Raw genomic sequence first — 24,745 nt, forward strand, 5'->3', positions numbered from 1 at the left:
TGAACATCAGATAGTGTAGAGATAGAGGAAAGCACTTTGGATAAACGACTCTTCCTTCTTTACTACACAGACCTTTCCTGCTCTCTTCTTTGCTTCATGTGCCGTGTTGCTCATAAAAAATGTTTCCATAGGACAGAGCAGGGAGCTTGTTTGTGAGCTTGATTTGGGAGCGAGAAAGTATCTTTGAATGGAGACTGGCTAACTGTGCCTGCCCACTGCCCTTCAGGCTGCTGGCAGAGCTCTCAGGAGGAGGACAGGAAGAATGTTAAGGCTGAAGATGGAGGGTTCTGAAGTTAGGGCAGCTGGCTCAGCTGCCTGAGAGCCCGAACTTCACCTTCAACAGTGCTCTTCCCACCTCCTCCTGAAGATTGAGACATCAACACAGCAGCAAAAATATCCTGGTGATTTGTGATGCAAAGTAATTACTGCTAACAGCATCAACGGGGGATGCAGCTGCTCACAACACAGGCTTCAGGATCAAGGCTTCCAGCCCCAGTTCAGCATAAAATCCAGGATTGGTTACACAACCAACACAACTCAAAGTTGATTGGAGCAGAACCTTCCTTCTCCCCAGCAGGTCCTAGGGTTAGCTCCCGAAGAGTTCTGAGCCGTGGCTGGCTGGAGTGCACATGAGAGGTTTTTGTCACATCCCTCTGCCCTTTGATATCCAAACCACATCCCTTTTCTTTGCTCTTATAAGTATAGGTGTTGGCGGAAATTGCTTTTGACTGGGGACGTATGTCCTTTCATTTTCAAGTTGCATCCCTTGTACCTGCATGTTGTTCACTTGCTGAGGTTTTGCTTTTCTGTGTTCTTTGTGGGTGCCCAGCAAGGCATCCCAGACCATACTAGGCTGTTCTCTACCACATCAGCCTAGGCGCCCCGAGTCCCAGACCCTACTCCATAGAGGGCTTCCAGGGGACCATTTTTCTCTTGATGCTGTTTCTAACATTTCTCAAATGAGCAGGTGTTACTTTTATATAAATTTGGGGGTAGGGAGAGAACACGTTAATCTTTTAAAAAGAAAAAAGTGTTTTTAAGATACATTTTGCCTACTGGTAACACATGTTCTTCTGTTCCAGTTTTTCTTGTGGAGCAGGTGACCTCTGCTTGCATGTGGTTTGCAGAAGTCATAGATACTCTGTCCGCTTTTGAGGAACTAGAGCTGGCTACTGCAGACTTGTAATTGAGAAGACAAACCTGACCTGCATCACCGGTGCTCCCTCAAGAAACAGCCCTGAAACTAATAATAATTTTTTAAAAGACGGTTAATGGGTACAGAAAAATCATTTAGAAGGAATGAATGAGACGGCCGGGCACGGTGGCTCACGCCTGTATTTCCAGCACTTTGGGAGGCCGAGGCAGGCGGATCATGAGGTCAGGAGATCAAGACCATCCTGGCTAACACAGTGAAACCCCGTCTCTACTTAAAATACAAAAAAAAAAAAATTAGCTGGGCATGGTGGCAGGCGCCTGTAGTCGCAGCTAGTCGGGAGGCTGAGGCAGGAGAATGGGGTGAACCCGGGAGTTTGAGCTTGCAGTGAGCCGAGATCGCACCACTGCACTCCAGCCTGAGTGACAAAGCAAGACTGTCTCAAAAAAAAAAAAAAAAAAAAAAAGAATGAATGAGACCTAGTATTTGCTAGCACAACAGAATGCCTATAGTCAAAAATAATTTAATTGTACATCTTAAAATAACTAAAAGAGTATAGCTGAAATGTTTGTAACACAAAGGATAAATGCTTGAGGTGACAGACACCCCATTTACCCTGATGCGATTATTACGCGTTGCATGCTGTATCAAAATATCTCATGTAACCCATAAATATATACACCTACTCTGTTGGCACAAAAATTAAAAATGAAAAAAAGAAAGAAAGAGGCCTGACTTATTTGGAGTCGTAGGATTTTTGAAATAGAAAGAAGGTCTTAGACATCATCTTTTGTAACCCATTGCCCTGTAACTTGAGACGCAGGAGTTCCAGAGTGGTTGGAGTGAGATGGTCAAGATCACAAAATAAAGAAGGGACAAAAATAGGGCTGGATCTCAAGTCACCGTTCCCAAGACCAGACCCTTGTCTCTATGCAGTGCCATTTCAGCCTGTTCTCTGCTTTTGTTCTCACCCCTCTGGATCTTATGAGGTTTGTCTTCTTGATTGATTTAGAAAAACACTATCTATTTGACTTCTCTTAGCCATCTTTTGTGGTACCTGAGTCCCGCCAGCTTTCGCTAATCCTCTAGAAAGCAGGACAACTCTCTCTCTTTTCTGGATTATCTTACTAAAAGAGAACCAGAAATCCTGTAGTTAGGCCAGAGCTGATTAATTGGAAATGCATGAGCCTGGACTAAAAATAAGTGGATTTTAAACTAACCAGATTTAGATTATCCAGTATTTTTTATGGAAGAAGAATAGGCCATCATGTCAACTGAAAAATAGCAGCTGTTTCAAATTATGAGATACTTTGAATAAAGCAATATTGGCTCAGCAAGGTTGTACAGTGTTATGGCATTATTTTAAAAAACAGCCTCTTTGCTGTGGCAAATAGCCCCTGCAGTTATGCTGTTTGAAATGTTAATGTATGACTCCTCACATTACTTTCAAAGTTGTTCATTGCTTGGAACCAGTGATTTTAGGTGGCAACTAGAAAAACAGTTTGTAAATGGTAATAATTATATGATGTTGTTTTGAATGAATGTTGGAAAGACTGGTAGCACAAAGAATGTGAGAGTTAATATTCATTAACTCCTTAAGTCACAACTATAATTCTTAGTCACGACTAAGGAGAAAAAAAGTCAATTTAAAACTGACTTAAAGAAAATGATTAAATGAGTACTAGGACAGCTGATACAAAGATATAGCCAAAGTGGTGATAGTATCTTGTTAATGTATGAAGTATAAAAACCAAGGCTTTAAGATGAAGCCCAAATTGAGGGTTCAAGGAAGGAACAGGGTAAAACTGTTCCTTTTTTTATGCTTTTAAATTGCATACAATTGGCAAAAAAAAAAAAAAGAAAAACGAAAAAAACCATTTTGATGTCCAAATGAATTCTAATTCCTCTCCAAGAGTTCTCAAGATGATCAGCATCGTACTGTTCGGCAGAAAAGACAAACTACTCATTAAATAGTTTTTTGAGCAGATTTATTTATTTAAGGTCTCTCCAGATAAAAGGTGTGACTACCTAGCTTTTCATTTAAGCTAGAGGACCTCTTTCCATTGTGCAGGCAGCACTAACTCACTCCATATTCCTGAAACAGAAAATATGTTTGACTCAGTTGATCGACACATGTATTTGATTTCTTTCCTTTTCTTCTTTTCTTGTGACATCAAAGGTCGTGCTTTGCCTTGTTCTGATTCCACTCTTTGAACCTGTTCCTTTTCACGCACCCTTGATAGAGTAGGAAGAGTTACCAAAGAAAAACACAAACAACAATAAGGAATCATACCAATGCCAATGATGGGGCAATTCAGAAATAGCAGGGGCCTGATCTGTAGGGTGCTTAAACTTCCATGCATGATTTTCATGAAATGCAGCACCTCTAAAGCATAGGATTGGTGGTCAGGGTCTGATAGCTTCGTCTAGAATGAGCATCTAGTGCCAGTTCTTGCAGTCACTTGCAAGGAAGGAGGGCACGGAATAGAACATGTTGTAGATGGTTGACCCCTTGCAGTAGGGACTGAGGGATCATGATGGATACATCATGGATGGAAATCCACAAAGTGGAAACCGTTTTTGCTTGCCTTTAAAAGCAAATCTAAAAATATGTTTTCTAGCAGCTGTGTAACTGCAAGGAAAAAAAAAATCTGCTCCACTGCAGCACAACTCACTCACCAGATATCTGCAGGGTTCAGATCTTAATGCTTCAGAAATTTATTGCAGATTTTACTGTATATATTTAGACCAAGGAGCCTATTAGCTTGCAATCTGAGAGAACCTCTGCATTTTCATGAAAATGAGAAATGTGGCACTGTTGGCAACCTCGGGCTATAATTATGTTAATCTGACCATTTTAAGACTGAAATATGTTGTTTTAAAATGTTTCTGTATTTTTATTATTCGTAACAATGATCTGAAGAAATTTACTGAAATGCTAATAAGTTTCTATTCAGTATCACTTTGAGACTAGAGCACAAAAAATGAGTCAGATGTGGAATTTTGATATTTTTAATTTTGGCACAGAATTTTTATCGACAGATATGTACTCATATACATAGAGTATCTTAATATAAAAACTACCCAAATATAATTTTATATTTTAAATATAGATACAGTGAGTATATGTGCAAAGCTGTCTTGGCAGATATGTGCAATAACAAAACATCTCTACATTTGCATTAAATTCCCAATCTTTGCTCTGCCAAAAATTAATTTTGCGCATTATTACAAGATAAATGTTTTTCTATCAAGAACCATGCTAAAGCACCCAGTTCCCTGTTTTTGATATAAATGTAGGACAGGACTAGAATGGATAATGTAGTTGAAATTCTGAGAGCCCCTAAACACATATCTTGAGCTAATTAATTCAGCTTCCTCTTCACCAGCCAAAGCTTGCATTCTGGCCACAGACAAGTAATGACACGGGTGCTCTTTTCATTCACAAAAGAGATGTTCTCCCAGGTGGTAAGATGGGAAGGAAAAGAGAATGATCCAATGCCAAGAGGTGGGTAATCACCCATCTCACAGTGATTATAGATAATTGCAATTTGAGTCTATTTGTTGTTGTAACACTACGAAATGAATTGGGAGTCTTTTACATATAGCCTGATCTGGGTTCAGAATGATCAATTAATTTGGGAATAGGAATGAGGAAAAGTACTTTTTGTTTTTTTCTGAGACAAGAGTTTCCCTCTGTTGCCCAGGCTGGAGTGCAGTGGTGCAGTGGTTCACCGCAACCTCTGCCTCCCAGGCTCAAGAGATCCTCCCACCTTAGTCCCCCAAGTTGCTGGGACTAAAGGCGTATGCCACCCCACCAGGCTAATTTTTCTATTTTTTGTAGAGATAGGGTTTCACCATGTTGCCCAGGCTTGTTGCAAACTCCTGAGCTCAAGTGATCCGCCAGCCTCGGCCTCCCAAAGTGCTGGGACTACAGGCGTGAGCCACCATGTCCAGCCTGGACCATTTTCTCAAATATGATGTCTTTGAAATATAATACAGTATGATGTTCTTACATTGGCTGCATCCAGAGTCCTCGTTTTTTGCCAGTTCTTGTATCTCCAAAACGAATGTGTCATTCGTTTCATCCTCCTGTGAATATATTGAAGTGAGTATTTTCCGTTTTATTCATTTTCTTCTGCCTCACAGCTCACTGAGTGGGCCCGTGAATGTTTGCTCATGATATTAATAATCATGCATGCTCAGTGACACAACAGTGATGGAACTCATTAGGTATTCACAGCACCAGAAGAGAAAGTGCAAGAAGGTTTTACTGAAGCAAGTAAGCAGCTGAATCAGGGGCTCAGAGTTCAGTGTCAGGACTACAGTCACAGTTATGAGACCACAGCCAAGAAGAGATTCCCAGCAGGGAAAAACCAAGCCTTTTGAGTCATAATCCAGTGCTCGATCCACCACACCCCACTGCCTTCCTTGAGATGATGGTGTGGAGGAGTACTGATTGATGAGGAGGATTAAACCTTTTTTTTTTCTTTGAGACAGAGTCTGGCTCTGTCGCCCAGGCTGGAGTGCAATGGTGTGATCTCAGCTCACTGCAACCTCCGCCTCCCAGGTTCAAGTGATTCTCCTGCCTCAGCCTCCCGAGTAGCTGGGATTACAGGCACCTGCCACCAAACCCGGCTAATTTTTGTGTTTTTAGTAGAGTCAGGTTTCACCACGTTGGCCAGGCTGCTCTCGAATTCCTAACCTCAAATGATCCACCTGCCTGGGCCTCCCGAAGTGCTGGGATTACAGGTGTGAGCCACTGTGCCCGGCCAATTAAACCCTTTTTAATTAAAAAAAAAAAAATTGGAAAGTAATTTGTGTACTTCAGTGTGTTGGAGGAAACGTCATCGAAATGGCACCAGTGTCTTGCTGCCCTAATTTTAAGAAATCCCCTTTATTTATTGTCACTTATCTTCCTGTCCTCTCTGGGAGAAGTGTTGCTCTGACGTTGCTTTTCAGAAAAGTAAAGATAATGCAAAGATAAAAAGAGTTGGGGAGGTTGGGTTGGGCATTGAGGGAAGATAAGCTACCTTTGGTTCAGCCTGCAGCTTGATTCTTTTTGAAGTGACTTGAAAGCTCTTGGTGCTAATCAAGAACTTTTTGTTTGTTTTTTGTTTTGTGTGTGTGTATGTGTGTGTGGGTGGCGGGGTGGGGTGGGGGTGAACAGGATCGTATTCTGTCACCCAGGCTGGAGTGCAGTGGTATAATCATAGCTGGAGTGCAGTGGTATAATCATAGCTCACTGCAGCCTTGAACTCCTGGGCTCAAGCCATCCTTCCACCTCAGCCTTCAAGTAGCCAGGGTACAGGCATGCACCACCATGCCTGGCTAATTTTTTAAATTTTAATTTTGCAGAGACAGGGTCTTGCTATGTTGCCCAGGCTGGTCTCAAACTCCTGGCTTCTAGCCATTCTCCCGCCTTGGCCTCCCAAAGTGCTAGGTTTATAGGTGTGAGAGCCACTGTGCTCAGCCCTAATCATGAACTTTGAAAAGTGCTCCATAGATTACAAAGCATTTTCTTCACTTGCCTTACATCCTGTGTGGCAAGGAAGTCTTTCCTTCCTGGAGGCAACGGGTAAGAAGAGCAACTAGACAGCGTGTAGCTCCTTACTCTCGGTAGGCATTTCGTCATATGGAGCATGACTTATTGACTTGCTTCTGTTCTTTCTCATGAGCTACTCAGTGTCAGGAATACAGGGCTTGACTTAAACGTAGGGATACTCAAAGGCCCACCTGGCAGTTTGTTGTTGGGACACAGGGAAGCAGATTGTGTCTCTGAAGAGTAGGCTTCTGTCGGTGTCAGAACCTGGTGGGGAAGAAGGGATTGGTCGATATTTGGCTAAACTCCTTCAGCTGTTGGTGCAGCAAAAGGCATGGCAGGGCGTGGGCAGAGATGCCTGCCAAGCCCGGCCTCAGGGCATGTACAGCTCCCAAACTGGTTGTCTTTGAGGCTGTTATTTATCCAAATAAGGAGAAGCAGTAGTTTTGCTGACCATCTCAGATTTCCAAGCCATGCTCCCTAGCTGGCTGACTGACTTGCTATTTGAACTGAAAACACGAAGGTATTCCTTTGAAATGGAGCAGTCTTGTGGGGCTTGTGAGTACCCTAGAGTCATTACTTGGAAGAAGATTTTTTTTGCTCCCCACATTTGTAGATAACATGAACATGGCTTGGTCTATTTGACCCTTCTCTTGTGACTCTGGCAACACTCAATACAGATGGACCTGATCTGGGACAGAAATAGTACTCATTTTCAGAGGTTCTTGAACCACTGCCCTCCTTTGAAGAGGATTCAAAGGTCAGACCTCCACACTGATTTCTTAACACTAGAATGTAAGATTATTCTAGCACTTCATAGATCCTGGCCCTGTTATCTGACTTCAGGTAAGATATTTAAAGTCTCTGAGCCCCAGTTTGTTCATCTGTGAAATGGGAATTACAATGTATCTAATGGGAATGAGATGAGAATTAAATGAGGTAATTTTGGAAAGCATTGGTAAATAGGAAGTCACCCAAAATATTCATTTTCTTCCCTATTTCCATCTTCTCTTGGCAGATTTAATTGACAATATTTATAACAGAGAAATTCTAGATAATTATGATTGCTGTCCAAAGGATTTAACCAAGCTCACAGTAGAATGGAGATTGTGATGTGAACGTTCAGTGACCGTGCATTACTATGTCCCTCTACTCACTAAAGCAGTGGTTCTCAAAGAGTATTCCCTGAACCAGCAGGTCAGTATCACCTGGGGACTTGTTAGAAATACAGATTCCTCGGCACCACCCAAGACCTACTGAATCAGACACGGTGGATGTTAGACCCAGTAATCTGATTTACTAAACTCTCCAGGTGATTCTGAAGCCCACCATCTGAGAGTTGGAGAACGACTGTCCGAGAGTAACTCACTGGTTGGGTCGGTAGTCTAGCCATTCCCCCAGGGCACCTGGACTTTCCTATCCCTTGTCCTTGACCATGCCTTAGTTCCTGCCTGGAATACCTAAGAAAGGGACCTCTTTCTTACCTGCTGAAATTCTATTCATCATTCATGAACCCACTCTCACCTCTTCAGAAAAGTGTTCCTCAATCATCCCCACCATAAGAACCTCATTATTCTATGAACTACGACAGTATTTGTCCGTTGCACTCATTTGACACTTAGCAAAGTTATTCTTGCTTTCTCATATTTTAATGTTCATGTACGTGCCTTATTTTTCCTACTAGAATGTAAGTTCTTCAGAGGTAGAAATCATGTCTTACAGATCCCTTTTCCCTCATCAGCCTTAATCCTGGGCTTTGTATATAGGTAGCTACTCCATAAATATATGGATCCACAGAATCTCACCATTGGAATGGGCCTTAGATAAAGTCTACATGAGATTTCTTATTTACAGATAAAGAAAGGGATGTTGGCCAGGCGTGATGGTTGACGCTTGTAATCCTAGCACTCTGGGAGGCCTAGGCAGGAAGATTTCTTGAGGCAAGGAGTTTGAAGCCAGCCTGGGCAATGTAGTGAGCTCTTAGCTCTACAAAAAAAAAATGTTTTTTAATTAGCTGGGCATGTTAGTGTGCACCTGTAATCCTACCTATTCAGGAGGCTGAGGTGGGAGGATCACTTGAACCAAGAAGTTCAAGGCTTCAGTGAGCTATGATCACACCACTGCACTACAACCTGAGCAACAGAATGAGACCCTGTCTCTTTAAAACTAAAAAAAGTGAAAATAAAGAAAACAATGTTAACACCTGGACCAAAATGCTAGTTCTGGGATTCCCCATTTGGTGTTCTTCCCCCATCACCCTGCTGTGCCGACTGCGGAGAAACATACCTGGGGGCTTTCAGAGCCACTGGCCTGGCCCCAAAACTAGCAGGTGTTCTCATGTTCTCTGCCACAGACTCCAACTAAACCCAAGGAAAGCAGATGGGTTTTCAAAGCTATACTCATTTAATTTATAAACCTGGAACCTCTTAGATTTTTTCATAACTAATGAAAACTGGGAAAGTACAAAATTTTCATTCATAAGCCTATAAAATTGTATAACAAATGGCATCAATTCCTAGCCTTACACGTGAGAATTTCCCCAGCTCACACACTCCGTATACTTAGGATACCCATGGAACTTCTTTTATTTTTGAATAAAAGTTCACAGTGAAGATCATTCACAGTGGAGCAGGCGGCTCTTCTGAACCCAGGAAGAATCGGCATGAGGGCTTTTTTAATCTGGGTCCCCATCATTGTTTTTTTCATGTTTATTTTGAGGAAAAATTGAACCTGGCAGATCTGTGAATTACTGTCTTTCGGTGTTACCCTCTGGGACTATTCCCTCAGACAATCCTTTCTTCTCTTGACACATGGGCTGATGTTGTTTGGCTGAGGATCAAAATAACGGCACAACTAAAACACCTTTCATCAGAAGTCATCCATAACATACCCTTTAAAATTTGCTCCACAGACACAGCTCACCTTATGCTGTATGTTTTTTCTTTTGCTTGGTAATAGAACCTACACATATCCTACTGAGATCAATATGAACACAGCAGAATGCAGGCAATGGAATGTGTTTCCTGTAGAAGGGCTAAGACGGTAACCCAGGTCCACAGAGTTGGTTTCAGAAAACCTATAATCAAAGAAGGAGGAACAGTGAAGGGAGACATGAGACAGGCCTGAAGGGGTTAAACCTACTAGGGAGCAATTGGTAGTAAGAAGCTGAGACCACATGAGGCTGTGAGAAAGGAGTTATTACAGAAACAGACATCCTGGGATTTGAGTAGCTCCATTGTGAGAAGACATTGACAGACCACGAATAAATGGCCATATGGTTTCCAAGTTGACATCTGCCATTCCCCAATGTGTTTACCACCATTTTCTCTCATGGGCTCTGAAAACCATCTATCCTTTACACTGCAATTGTATAGTGTGAAATTCTACATAGATCAACATCAATTCATTGTTTCAGTTTAGGTATATCATATCATCAAACTAAAATATATATACATTTTAATTTTCATGCTGTAATCATCCTAAAGTTACATAACACTCCATCTAGCTGTTTTCATATCTATCCTTTAAACTGCAGTTGTAGAGCATAACATTCTTTTTTTGTTTTTGTTTTTGTTTTTGTTTTTGTTTTGTTTTGGTGGTGGGGAGACAGAGTCTTGCTCTGTTGCCCAGGCTGGAGTACAGCTGCGTAATCTTGGCTCACTGCAGCCTCCATCTCCCAGGTTCCAGCAATTCTCCTGCCTCGGCCTCCCAAGTAGCTGGGATTACAGGTGTGTGCTACCATGACTGGCTAGTTTTTGTACTTTTAGTAGAGATGGGGTTTCACCATGTTGTCCAGGCTGGTCTCAAACTCCTGGCCTCAGGTGATCCGCCCACCTCGGCCTCCCACAGTGCTGGGATTACAGGTGTGAGCCACTGCACCTGGCTGTATAGCATAAAATTCTACACAGATCAACATCACCTCATTGTGTAAATTTAGGTATGTTATATCATCAAACTAAAATATATATATACATTTTAATTCTCACGTTGTTGTAATCATCCTAAAGTTACATAATGCTCTACCTAGCTATTTTTGCTCACGATATAATCAATTTGGTCAGTTTCTCCAGTGAAAAGAAAGAAGAGCATAGAGTGCAGCAATGGAGACCCTGTGCCTCTGTGGGTGGTGCATGCATCTCTGAGGGGCATGGTCCTGAGAATGTCACCCCATAATAGAATTAGGTTTATAGTGGTAAGGGATTTTAATCAGCTAAGGCTCAGATATTTTATTTCATAAGTAATCCGGTGCCTGTGACTGATGATGACTTTGTGCATGTTTCTGTGTGTACATATGTGTATATGTATACATATGTATAATTTGTGATATGGTGATATCCATATAGTACTGAGTGATGTATAATATCGATAGGTATATATAAGTATAATATATATAAGCATATATACTGATATATCTATTAAATATAACTAATATATAACTAATTATATAACTTACTCATTTTGAGGCAAGTAGATAAAACCTAATTGTAAGTCAAGAGAGGCTCTAAATCATTAGAGCCGAAGCCCAGTGAGATGCCCCAGTGATTCTTTTCCTTTGCTGTGAAAATCTGGACCTGTGAATGGAGTGAGGTACTTCTCAACAGACTTGTTCATGTTTCACACCATGGCCAGAAATCGAATAAGGAATCCATCAGTGATCACGCGTGGGCAGGCATGAGGAGCATCGTTCTTTGCAGAATAGCTTGCAGTGTCCTGAAGTGCACAGCAGGTCACACGCAAACAACCGAGGAAGCTGGGGTTCTTGCTGCTTCACTGCTTAGCAGCTATGGGAAGCTGGGTGAGGTTCTTAACTCCCTGCACTTCTGTTTCCCAACTATTCAAAAAGACACAGGACACCTGTTCTATGTCTTTCACTGAGTTCTGGAGCCCATGAAATGTCACAATTGAGAGCCCTTTGTAAACTGCAAACTGCTATGTGATTATTGGAGTGTTTATGGGTGGGGTATGGTGAGCACGGGGATTTAAAATCTCTTGTTAGAATATGAAGTGTCACAAGCAAATAAAGCAGTATATCCTATATGGCAACATGTGGTTGACGAGTTACATAGTAGTTTCAAGAACTGTCATAAAGAGAAAAATAAAGTCTAAGGTGCTAAAAAGTTGTAGTTGGGTGCCGTAGATAACTTACTAGCATCCAATCTAGAAAACATTAAAAGGGAGCTGTGCATAAAAGAACAAGGTTCGTCCAGGAAATGGGTGGATGTGCAGAGATGGAGATAAGAGAAGGAATTATTTGTACCATCTGTTGCAAGTGGCATAAAAAAGGTATCATTTTACAAACTGTAACTATTTTTGGTACAAAAGGAGGTTGTCCTTGGCCTGGAGAACATGGGAGTAGCCCAGCAGAAGATTGAGTGTCAGGGAGAAGGACATTTTTCTTTTATCCATCCTACAGCACTGCACAGTTATTGATTGTGGCTTGGAAGCGAAATGATTTATTTAACATTACTTCTTTATTCTGCTCCAGATTGAGATCTTTAATCACTGTTGGACCCAGGACTGGTCAGCCAGGTCTGGCCACTGGAGGGCTCAGTAGAGTTCCTCTGTCAAAAGATTTATAGAAATAACGCTCATCTTAAATATAGCCATAAGCTAACCGCTGACTGGACCATCTCTTTCCTGGGAATTAAATAATTTTGGCAGCAGTCTGTCTGTCTGTCTGTCTCATGTCTGGGAGACATTCCGTTTACAATCAAATGAAACGCTAGGCTAACTAAAATCTTACAAATGGCAATCTTCCCAATTTTACCAATGCAAACAAGATGAATTTGAAATTTTTTCAACGTAATAATCCCTTCCCTTCCTAATATCATCTTCATATCTATAGGCACAGTTTAGATTTTCTTTGAGCAAATGTAATTTTTTTAAAGCCAATGAAGAAATGAATATGAAAGGGAAAATAGGAATGAATATGTGTAATGAATATGTGTCACAATACTATTGGCCTTGCCAGAGCATAAAAATTACTTCCTGTTGAGGTAATCCTGAATATTTCCTAGCATGTCCATTCTTAACACTGACTCAGAAAGAATACATTGCTTCCACTTTGCTTTTAGGCCTAGTCAATGAAAGGAAGAGGGAAAATGAAGAGTAGGACACTTTATACACTGCTGGGAAGAGTAACGTAGTAATGGCTGTAATGTCCCAAGGTAGAGAAGGCAGAGAAGGATCTGGTGAAGTAATCAAACCAAAGCGTGGGGGTGTTAGTGGTTGCACACACTCATACTGAACCAAACTTTGTGGTGAGTTAGCCTGAAAGAGCCCTTCTCTGGAGAATGTGCCTTCCACTGAGATAAAGCCACTGGGTCCTAGATGGCACCAGGATATTGTTTAGGAAATTGGCTTGTCTGGTTCATTAGCAGGTACTCTGGGGCCTTTGGAGATTGAACTCCACCTCTCTTGGGTGAGCTTGGCGCTTGCTAAAGAGCATTTAACTCATCCTGATTCACCGCAGGATTGGGCTGGCTTTCAAACTCCTGACAGTGAATTACTGCTCTTGTAATGACGAATCCATGTGTGCATGCTACAGACAGTGCCCTGGAGCATTTTGAAAGTGAAAGGAAATTGCTGTGAACCTGGCAGGAAGGAAGGGAAGGGAGAGGTAAACTAGACTTCTTCTCGCATTGAAGCGACCGACTCTCATTGTAACAGGGTCAACAGAAGCCACCTCTCTCTAGCGTAATGGACATGGTTTCTTGTGGTTTTACGCTTTGTTGCTTTTTTTTGTTTGTTTTTTTGGAGCCAGGGTCTCACTCTGTCACCCAGGCTGGAGCGCAATGGTGTGATCTTGGCTCACTGTAGCCTCTCAACCTCTCAGGCTCAAGTGATCCTCCCACCTCAGCCTCCCAAGTAGCTGGGAACACAGGCATGCACAAGCATGCCCAGCTAAGTTTTTACTTTTTGTACAGGCTGGGCCTCCTTATGTTGCCCAAGCTGGTCTCAAACTCCTGGGCTCAGGGGATCCTCCTGCTTCCACATCCCAAAGTGCTAGGATTACAGGCGTGAGCCATATAGCACTTCGCCCATAGCAGATATGGGATAACATGTCGAACATGGCATGGCTTGCTTAGCCAAGCAGCAGAGAGACAGAGAGTTCACTGTTTGTTTCCTGGGGGACAGCCTGGCCCCAGACCCTTCACATACAGTCACTGGGACAAGCAACCCTGCCCATAATAAGCAGGTAAAGAAGAATTATAAGAGCCATGTCTGTTAGCACACCTCACGCCGTAAGACAGGGTCTTTGGAGGATGTGATAGGGGCAGCATCATGGCCTAATCAGACAAGGGGGACCACCCCTCCATCCCCCTTCCTGGAAAGTACGTGCTTGACTGAAGACACAAAACAAAACCTGCCTAATGTATACCAGATTCATCAGAAGCTGATAGTGTGTGCCTCCCATACTCTGGTGAGAAATAACAAACCCTTGCTGATTAGATTAAAAATCAAAACAAGAGCTTCCACATTCCTTCTACTGTTTTCTGACCTCTTAGGTAGCATCTGTTACAACCACTTCATCCAAATATTTTTCCTAGTGAGACATCTTAGGAGGGTGGCAATGTCACGTGCTCCATTTGCCCCCTTCTTTAATAACCACAAAGTGATTTGATGGCAGTAAACAGTTTTTTTAGAAAGCCTGCAAAGGACTGGATTTGAACTTGAAAGACGTCATGGAATTCTTTTGGTCAGCAAGAATAACCTCTAAAAGCCTTAAAATGTTTTAAAAATGCACAGGCTGCCCAGAGCGTGGTAGTTGGGTGTGGCGTGAAGCCAGTGGGGCTTCCAGCCCAGTGAGTGGAGTTCCTTGTCACCGTATTCCCACTTGGATAGCTTTCGGTTCCACCCAGTCCCCAAGGGCTCAGAAAACATGATGGTAATCAGAGCCTGCCTGGGAGCGCAGGAGATGCTTCCTTTCTCCCCCACCTTTTGCTAGCAATGCATTAATGCCAGTCCTCCGCTGAGAGCTGCACAAGTCACTTCGTGTTGTGGACACGCACCTTCTTGTACCTGTTCCCCGGAAGATACCAGCTGTGCTGACAGCGGTTGTAGCCAGAGGTCTCTGGGGATCGCCTACCTTCTCGTCCTTCATCTTGTTTAGGGTGGGGCAGAAGGGCTCTGGTTTCCTTTCCAGAGTCCCCTCTGCACAGCCATGGTTTGCCCTCTCTATCTTTCCTTCTTGTTTCAGGTGTATTTTCCAGGGTAATTGCAGTTCCTTGCCCGGCGCTATGTAGGACTGATTAATGGCTGCTACCCAAAGTTCAGCGTGGTAAAACAGGGCTGGTTAATTAATAGACAGCCTCCTTATCTCCCTCATGTTTTCCCTCTGGTGTTAAACCAGGAGAAGAGGCTTACGTTTCCTTCAGCTGCCAGTTCCCAGACTTCAAAAGTCTGGCAGCAAAGTGGGTTATTGGGTGCCGGTCTAGGTTTTTGCAGTAGCACCTTTAAGTCAACAGAAAACTGATCTGAAAGTTGGCTCCTCTGGATTGAGTATGTTGGGTTTTTTGACAGTTTCATTTCTCGGTGGCTGGTTGTTTGCCCTTTCTAATGATCCTGTTTGCCTTCAGCGAAATATATTTTGTAATATTTCCTTTGCTGTTAACCCATTTACCTAGGCCGTTTAAAGTTCCTTCATTGGTGTTTTCCCTGTAAGCAGTTGTTGAAGGACTGAGTCACCCGTGAGGTAGCCTGTGGTTGGATGTGGGCTGAGGTTATTCAGTGACTAATTTCCAAGGGGAGGAGAAATTGACTTATCACGGGGAAGGTTACTTTTTATCCATGCCAGTGTCAGCTTCTCTCCGAAAACTGGGTAATACAAAATGGTCTTTATTGGTTGTGAACACTCGAGCTGAGAAACATTTTAGGATCTTTGTGTCTTTTGTGATGATTTTGTTTCTGAAGAGGAAGCTGTCTAAAATATTCAAGTGTGCAACCAAGGATTTAGATGAAGCCAGCAAACAAAGGAATCATGTAATCAGGACCTGAGCGAATGTGCTTACTCACGGCGTTAGTTACACAGGTGATTTCCTTAAGAAAAAGTAAGTGGCTTTAATTCTTTGAGGGTGAAAGAATGTCTTAAGATTCCTTTTCAGTTTTCTCTGCTTACTTCATTGTGTGGTCTGATTGAGTGGTATGTTTACAAATTCTAGACTTGGAAGGGTGGAGTTTGAAATACAACAAACTGTACATAATATTCCTTTTCCATAAGCAATATATATATATATATATATATAAATGCTCCACAGACATGATTACATGAGGCAGTTTCCCAAGATGATTTTAAACAAATATTTTTTATACTAGGTTTTTTTTTTCTGGAAACAATTTTAATATGTTGTTTCTTATCTTACGTTCAAGAAACTTCTGAATGAGTGATATTCGATTTGACTTATGGTTCCTTTGGGAAATAATATATAGCTACATGTAAGAATTTCTAACCCAGACTTCAGATCTTAATTTGAAATGGCCCCAGATATTTTCTGGTGTTTCAGAAGTATGGTGTAAACAGCATTTTGATCCATGTGCAGTCTGTGGGCAGGGACACCTGCCTGTCAGCCTGCTATTATGATGAGGCTCTTGAAGAAACTACCCTCTTTCTAAGAACTGGAAGAACTCAAATAATGAAGAGACAATAGAGGTTTGGGCAGTAATGGAAAGAAGAAAAGACAGTGCCTAGCCAAGCAGATGAATGAGGTAGAACAGTCTTGTTCATACATTGCCATTATATCTAGTGCAGTTGAATGAACATTTTCTATGTCTGGGCTTAGGTGCAGGCAAATAGTTATCTGTGTTGTATTCAGATAAGGGGTTAGAAGAACCTTTATTTTTCTGTGTCGGTCATCTCTTTCTTGCTGTAAAATGAAATTGTTTAAAGCTTACATTATGACATTAGTGTTGAAATTCTGTGGGGAAAAAGTGTCAATGGTACAACATAGCTAGTTACTTAAACTCACTAAGGGAAAAGAGATGATAAGATTAGTAGCATCAGAGAGATCAGTGGTAGAATAAGGGACTGGGATATATTAATGTGAATGGCAACTCGTATGTGTGTATGTGTATGTGTGTGTGTGTGTGTGTGTGTGTGTGTGTGTGTGTGTGTTGCTTATTTATTTTCTTTGTAAGTTCAGTATAATTTTCTCCCACAAGGTCTGACTTTGAGTACCAGCGCAGGAAAAACCCAGTATGTATTTAATGCCATGTCTTTACTCATTAGCCAAATAACAGTTAAAAACCAAAACAAAATAAATCTGTGTTGGTGACAGATTCTAGGAAGATCTCTCCTTAGTAAGAATACCCGCAGCAAAGGCTGGGTTTGTTTTAAATTGTGAATTATACAATCTTAACCATCATGCTGCTTCCATCTATCAGATTCTGGAGTCTCTAAATTCTACTTTTTATTGCAAGTGTGACCTTGGAAATCACACTGAAGACTTGAAAACATCCCTCCAGTGATGTCCCCTTACCTTCCCCCACATCCTAAGAGCGAGTTGCCTTAGGTTGGTCCCTGTCTTTTATGGTAGGATTCCCAAGTTGTCTGATCGTAAGGGTTCATTCTAGTTGTGGTTTTAAAACAAATGTTTCCCACTCTATATTGGGATCATTGTGTCATTTTTCTTCTTGGGCTCTATTTAGAGCCAAGGATGAAATACATGATCCTGGTTCTTTTTAAAACTCCGTCTTGGAAAGTCAGTCACAGCTTGGCAAACCAACATAAGAATTCTGCCAAGACTTCCAACATCTAAGTCACCTGTGTTGATAGAGACATTCAACCTCAGATTACCAATTCTGTCATAACCGAATGTTTGTATTCAGCGCCACTGTGGATAACTCAGATTGATGGTGACTCTTTCGGTGACCCTTTTGGATGATGGCAAGATTATTTTGAAGTGGACAGGGCAGGGAAGACACACAGGATTAGCTCCAGATCCAGGCTGCTGACTGTTCATGGCAAGCAGCCGTCCTCATTGGCTGAGGTCCCATTCTGGTTGATTGGTGTCCATGCCATACTGGATATTAGCTGTAAAATATTTCAACTATCACTGGTGTTTCCCACATGGATGCTCAATACAATGTATCAGAATTACTTTTAGTTAATTGTTATATTTCTTTCTAATCTCATCTATACATACCACTGGAAAATCTATTGAGATATTCTAGTTAGATCTTTAAATGTTCCATTATAAAGGTTATTTATATATCTCCTAACCATTTTTTGCATGTCACCAAGCATGTTTTTAAAATACCTATGTAAATACCTTTGCTGTTTTCAAAGAAATGTACTCAACTTTTTATGAATTTAAATAAATTTTACATTTTCTTTTTACTAATATTATTTATCCTTCTGGACAGTTCTGTACTCTCTAGAATATTTTATTTTATTTTATTTTATTTTATTTTATTTTATTTTATTTTATTTTACTTTATTTTATTTGAGACAGAGAGTCTTGCCGTGTCGCCCAGGTTGGAGTACTGTGGTGTATTCTTGGCTCACTGCAACCTCCGCCTCCCAGGCTCAAGCAATTCTTGTGCCTCAGCCTCCTGAGTAGCTGGATTACAGGCGCATGCACCGCGCCTGGCTAATTTTTGTATTTTTTTATAGAGACAGGGTTTTGCCATGTTGCCCAAGCTGGTCTCAAACTCCCGGCCTCAAGTGATCCGCCCACCTCAGCCTCCCAAAATGTTGGGATTATAGGCATGAACCACTGCACCCAGCCCCTAGAATCTTAATATCCCTTTTTACACTCCTGCCAAAAAGAGGAAAGCTTCTGCTGGTTAATGGGGATCACAGTCCCCCAGATCAAGATGTACTCTGAAGGTGGCTAAGGAAGGAAAAGAGAACAGGGAATAGTGGCTGACCTAGTTAGGACTGTTGTTCATACCAAGAGGGTTCTAGATATTATACTGATTGACTGATTGATTGAGACAGAGTCTCACTTTGTCACCCAGGCTGGAGTGCAGTGGTATTATCTCTGCTCACTGCAACCTCCACCTCCTGGGTTCAAGCAATTCTCCTGCCTCAGCCTCCCAAGTAGCTAGGACTACAGGCGCATGCCACCACGCCCAGCTAATTTTTGTATTATTAGTAGAGAGGGGGTTTTGCCATGTTGGCCAGGCTGGTCTCAAACTCCTGACCTCAAGTGATCCGCCTGCCTCGGCCTCCCAAAGTGCTGGGATTACAGGCCTGAGCCACTGTGCCCAGGCAGTTCTACATATTTTAAATATTTTTCTGGAATTAATAACAATAATGACAACAGTACCTACCATTTGTTGTATGTGATTTGCCTTGGACACTGTGTAATGCTTTATAAACAGTGGCATATTTGAGTCGATATGATGAATTTATCTCGATGTTTGTTTTGGTTGGTTATTGCATTGTGTAATCTGATTATGTGGAGAATTTGCCCACATATCCCCTGCTCGCTGAGCCAGTCCCTCCTGTATTTTATGACCTGTGAAGCCCTGTGCTGCTTCCTGCTGAGCCATACTTTGCTTTTTATTGAGCCCTGAATTGTGAAGGCAGAGTGAAAGAGGTATTTATAGAGGATCTGTGTTGCTCTCCTGCAAAACCTGTGTCACACGGTTGCCCAGCCTCCCTGGAATGAGCATCAATCAGGTGTATTATCATGCAATGACCTTGGGACTGTCCCTTCTGGTCTAAAGCACTGAGCACCTGAGTCATGAGGGTGTCCAATGAGCAGGGAGGTCCTCACGGGCTGGAGCATCAGGGCAGGGGCCATGCAGAGCAGACGCACCTGGAGCCTGACCTCGAACCTTCATATGGATCCCCAAGAACTAGCACATGGGGAGAGAGACCCTGGAGTGAGGACAGCATCAGGATATCACAAGTTAGGTTTAGAGAAGGGAGAACAGATTAGCCTATCATAGTGGGAGCTCTGTGTGTGTTTTGGGAGGGGAGTAGCGAGGAAGTGGAGATAAAATTGTAATTGTGAGGGAGGAGCCTGCATACTCCAGGGGGCCCAGAAATAGCCCCTATAGGAACCAAGAGGCCAATTCCATGGTGCCCAGGTCATGTATTCAAAAAGGGCTCCATTTTGTTGCTACATATTCACACCTTATTTGCACTTCTCATTGGTCACTTTCATTATGAAATCCACTTGTCTATGTAAAACTTGCAGGGCAGGGATTCTACACCGCTGGATCCTTCCAGGAGCAAGATAAGGAAGCCGTGGGAGTCCCACTGGTTGTTCCTGCATTCTTATCTACGAAGTTTAAGAAAGAAGGTGCCCTCTCCATGGCGCTTGGGAGTTTCCATGGAACTTGGGGGCTTGTTTAGAACTGTATCCTAGAATAACCCCAGGCACTTACCAAGTGCTTGGTAAATACTCTTTACTACATGCAGTGAATTTTTGTGATAAAGAAGCAGTTAGTTTGTATCCTGTGCATTAGGCTCTGTTTCATTTTCAACCTTCTCCTGGTGCCTCTACTATCCCTACTGTCTTCCACATCATCCACATCATGGGGTCTCTTGGCTGCTCATCTTGGTTCTTGCCATTCAAGCCCCCACCTCTTTCCTCGGGTCCCTCCCTCATCCACCCTCCAACCATTTATACCCTTCTTCTCTGTCACATCTCCTGGAAGTCAGGATAGGGACTGTGGGCTCCTGTGACCTCACCAATAGAACTTGAAGAATGGATGGAGCCTGTCTCTCCTTCCCTCAGTTATTTGGAGAATCTCAGTGGTCATTTCCCCACTGCACCTTGACCAAAGCAAAAATATATGAAATCATCATATCCTGAGTTAGTTTTTTTTTTATTCTACTCCCTTGCGAAACACAGTAGCATAGTTGCAAATTACAGTTGACCATTGAACAAGGTGGGAGTTAGGGATGCTAACTCCCCCACACACAGTAAAAAAAAAAAAATCTGTGTAGAAGCCAGGTGCAGTGGCTCATGCCTATAATCCCAGCACTGTGGGAGGCCGAGGCAGGCAGATCATCTGAGGTCAGGAGTTCGAGACTAGCCGGGCCAACATGGAGAAACCCTGTCTCTACTAAAAATGCAAAAATTAGCTGGGCGTGGTGGCACATGCCTGTAATCCCAGCTATTTGGGAGGCTGAGGTAGGAGAATCACTTGAACCCAGGAAGCGGAGATTGCAGTGACTGAGCTGAGATTGCGCCACTGCACTCCAGCCTGGGAGACAGAGCGAGACTCCATCTCAAAAAAAAAAAAAAAAAAAATCTGTGTAGAACTTTTACCTCCCCGCAAACTTAACTACTCACAGCCTACTGTTGACCAGAACACTTACAGATGACGTGAATAGTCGATTAACACATAGCTTGAATGTTATATATATTATATACTGTATTCACATAATCAAGTAAGCTAGAGAAAAGCAAATGTTCTTAAGTAAACCATAAGGAAGAAAAAAATGTGTTTCCTATTTATTAAGTGGAAGTGGATCATCATAAAGGTCTTCATCCTCGTCAACTTCATGTTGAATAGGTGAGAAGGAGGAAGAGAAGGGCTTGGCCTTGCTCTCTCAGGAGTGGCAGGGGAGGAAGGATATCTGTGTATAAGTCAACCTGCACAGTTCAAAGCTGTGTTCTTCAGGGGTCCACTGCCATTGTACTCTTATTGCTTAATTATTTCCTTCCAGCCTCTCCATGCTGATTTCTCGTAGGCTCAAGTGAAGAGTTGGTGAATGAATGAAACTTCCCTTCCAGGTTTTCCCCCATGCATCTCCTTTCCCCCTGCTCATCTCCCTAGATTGTATCCACTTTGAAAGATGGGAAACATGGTTACTATTTCCCAGGGCTAACAGTAGAAAAATGTGCTCAGGACAAGTTTTAGAAGACTCAGCGTTAGCACTATTGATACACTAGACCTGCATTTATTAAGCAGCGTCTCTAAGAAGCTGTGACATTAAAATTTAAGCCACCACACTATTTTTTCCTGAAATCCCACAAAATTGCACTCTCCATCAGGTGTATTCATTTCTTGTGGTTGCTGTAACAAGTTACCATAAATTTAGTGGCTTAAAACGTCATAATTTTTTAAACACCATAGGTGTATCGTTTTACTTTTATGGAGATCAGAAGTCCTTAATGGATTTTGCACATCAATATCAATGTGTCGGCAGGGTCATCCTCCCTCTGGAGGCTCCAGAGTGGGATCCATTTCCTCACCTTTTCCAGCTTCTAGCAGCTGCCCACATTCCTTGGCTCATGGCCCCTTCTCATAGCACCTTCCAAACTCTTCTAACCCTACTTCCATCACCATAGATCTCCCCTGGGGCTGATTTCCCTGCCTCCTTCCTCCGCATATAAAGACCCTTGTGATTGCCTTGAGTTCACCAGGATAAAGATCTCCCATCTCACCATCCTTAACTTCACCCCATCTGCAAAGTCTCTTTTGCCATGTAAGGAAACATGTTCACAGATTCCAGGATGAGGGTGTATACATCTTGCAGGGGAAGTCACACGGTTACACACTGAGACTTCTCTTGAAACACAAATATCAAAGTCAACTTTCTGATCCCTTGTTTTCTTTTCAGATGCAGAGAGAACTTGTTTATGCAAGAGGAGATGGCCCTGGGGCCCCTCGCCCCGGATCTACTGCTCATCCACCCCATGCGATTCCAAATTCCCCACCGTCTACTCCGGTGCCCCATTCCATGCCCCCCTCCCCGTCCAGAATTCCTTATGGGGGCACCCGCTCCATGGTTGTTCCTGGCAATGCCACCATCCCCAGGGACAGAATCTCCAGCCTGCCAGTCTCCAGACCCATCTCTCCAAGCCCAAGCGCCATTTTAGAAAGAAGAGATGTCAAGCCTGATGAAGACATGAGTGGCAAAAACATTGCAATGTACAGAAATGAGGGTTTCTATGCTGATCCTTACCTTTATCACGAGGGACGGATGAGCATAGCGTCATCCCATGGTGGACACCCACTGGATGTCCCTGACCACATCATTGCATATCACCGCACTGCCATCCGGTCAGCGAGTGCTTATTGTAACCCCTCAATGCAAGCGGAAATGCATATGGAACAATCACTGTACAGACAGAAATCAAGGAAATATCCGGATAGCCATTTGCCTACACTGGGCTCCAAAACACCCCCTGCCTCTCCCCACAGAGTCAGTGACCTGAGGATGATAGACATGCACGCTCACTATAATGCCCACGGCCCCCCTCACACCATGCAGCCAGACCGGGCCTCTCCAAGCCGCCAGACCTTTAAAAAGGAGCCAGGCACCTTGGTGTATATAGAAAAGCCACGGAGCGCTGCAGGATTATCCAGCCTTGTAGACCTCGGCCCTCCTCTAATGGAGAAGCAAGTTTTTGCCTACAGCACGGCGACAATACCCAAAGACAGAGAGACCAGGTAAGGTGCAGTGAGGGTGACCGAGGGTGGTACCTGGGCCCATGTGTCACTGTGGGCAGCTCTACAGGGGTCAAACCAACAGAATAAATGTCTGAGCACCCATCTCTGCAGCGTGTCCTGTGGATGCTGCAGGAGTCACAGAGTGGTGTCAAAGCCACCATTGTCTGCAAATAGTTTCTAAATTGGCAGGGGTTACAGCCATTAAGCCATGTTCAAGAAGACAGGTGCAGCAACAATAGTAATCAGTCCCTTGTGCCTCTGGAGCACGGATCTAAGAGCATTATCATTTGTATAAATCTGAATAATCTGGAAGAAAATTGTCATTAGCAGAAGCCAGATGAAAAGATCAAAAGGTCATAATAATTGATCTGCTACTGCTGAAAATAAGGAGTGAGTGTTTTCAGTTTTAACTGTTGGAAATGGCAGTTTGTGTTTTTCCTTGTGGAATACAATTTTGTTTTCTCATCTGGTTGTGGGAAGTGGAAATAATGTGTCTGTTTTCTAGGAGGATAAAAATCTGAATTTGCATGAAAATAGAATGGCTTAGATTTAATATTTATCTAGGAGTGGTGCTGAAATCAGCAAAATTTTTCCAGGGAAAAACTCTCTGGGGACTTGAATTTCTTTTTAAATAGACATATTTTATAATTTACCAATTCAGAAGCTTCCTACTCTATCTTGAAAACCTTCCAAAGTTCATATAGTAATAGAAAAGCTAATTTAGATAAAGGGAATTTCTCTAGCCTGAATTGGTTGAAACAAGTCAACATAATAATCATAAAAATCTAGCCAAAGAAATTGAGTCCAAAGAAGGTTTAAGCATGCTGCTACCTATTGTTATATATGAGTCAAGGGGTATGAAAAGTAAGATGTCCAGGCCAAGTGCGGTGGCTTACGCCTGTAATCCCAGCACTTTGGGAGGCTGAGGCAGGTGGATCACCTGAGCTCAGGAGTTCTAGACAAGCCTGGCCAACATGGTGAAAATCCATCTCTATTAAAAATACAAAAATTAGTCGGGTGTGGTGGCAGGTGCCTGTAATCTCAGCTACTCGGGAGGCTGAGGCAGGAGAATCACTTGAACCTGGGAGGTGGAGGTTGCCGTGAGCCAAGATTGCACCATCACACTCCAGCCTGGGGGACAAGAGTGAGACTTCGTCTCAAAAGAAAAAAGAAAAATAAGGTGTCTAGATATTCAGTTATTCAATACCTTATTAGAACCACTGCTTCTCACTAAAAAGTGTTAATATCACTTACTATTATATACCATATAAAAAGAAAGCCAAAATTGTGAATGGAATGTGACCTGTCTACCTTACTATTTTCACACACAAGTCAGAAAGCCCTGAAGTCCTCTTTAGCACGGTTTTATTATGAAAGGGCAATCCCTTCTTACTTGTTCAGTTACAGGGAATATCATAGCAGAAAGATTTTAGGAGACAGAAAGAGAAAGAACATGAAAGTTTTGGGATCATTAATGAAACAAAAGTTCTAACTCTCTCATGTAGCTAGAATAACAACAACAGTGAATGGCTTGATGATGCAGGACTAAGAAAAAATAAGGATTGGAAAATAGTATTCATTCTCTCCTTTCCAAAGTCCTCATGAAGTGAAATTCTAAGCATCAAAGAAAGGGACTCTTCCCATCACTGCAGACAGCTAAGTGGTATAGGATAAACACTCATAGTGGTTCA

At 42.5% G+C, this 24,745-nt stretch overlaps 1 protein-coding gene across 21 annotated transcripts in view; it reads left to right on the top strand.

Annotated features, from left to right (window-relative positions):
* Nucleotides 1–24,745, top strand: part of KIAA1217 (KIAA1217 ortholog) — a 342,128-nt gene that overhangs the window by 245,341 nt on the left and 72,042 nt on the right. For 16 of the 21 annotated variants that reach the window (XM_004049166.5, XM_055351996.2, XM_055351994.2 and 13 more), the window contains one exon: nucleotides 22,222–23,054. In XM_004049166.5, coding sequence (XP_004049214.2) covers nucleotides 22,222–23,054 — 833 coding nt within the window. Of the gene's footprint in view, nucleotides 1–15,443; nucleotides 15,746–22,221; nucleotides 23,055–24,745 lie in introns of those variants that run through there. The other 5 variants (XM_019035083.4, XM_019035086.4, XM_055352003.2 and 2 more) reach the window with 3 other exon arrangements.

This window comes from Gorilla gorilla, chromosome 8, assembly GCF_029281585.2.
Source record: "Gorilla gorilla gorilla isolate KB3781 chromosome 8, NHGRI_mGorGor1-v2.1_pri, whole genome shotgun sequence".
NCBI classification, from domain to species: Eukaryota; Metazoa; Chordata; class Mammalia; order Primates; family Hominidae; genus Gorilla; species Gorilla gorilla.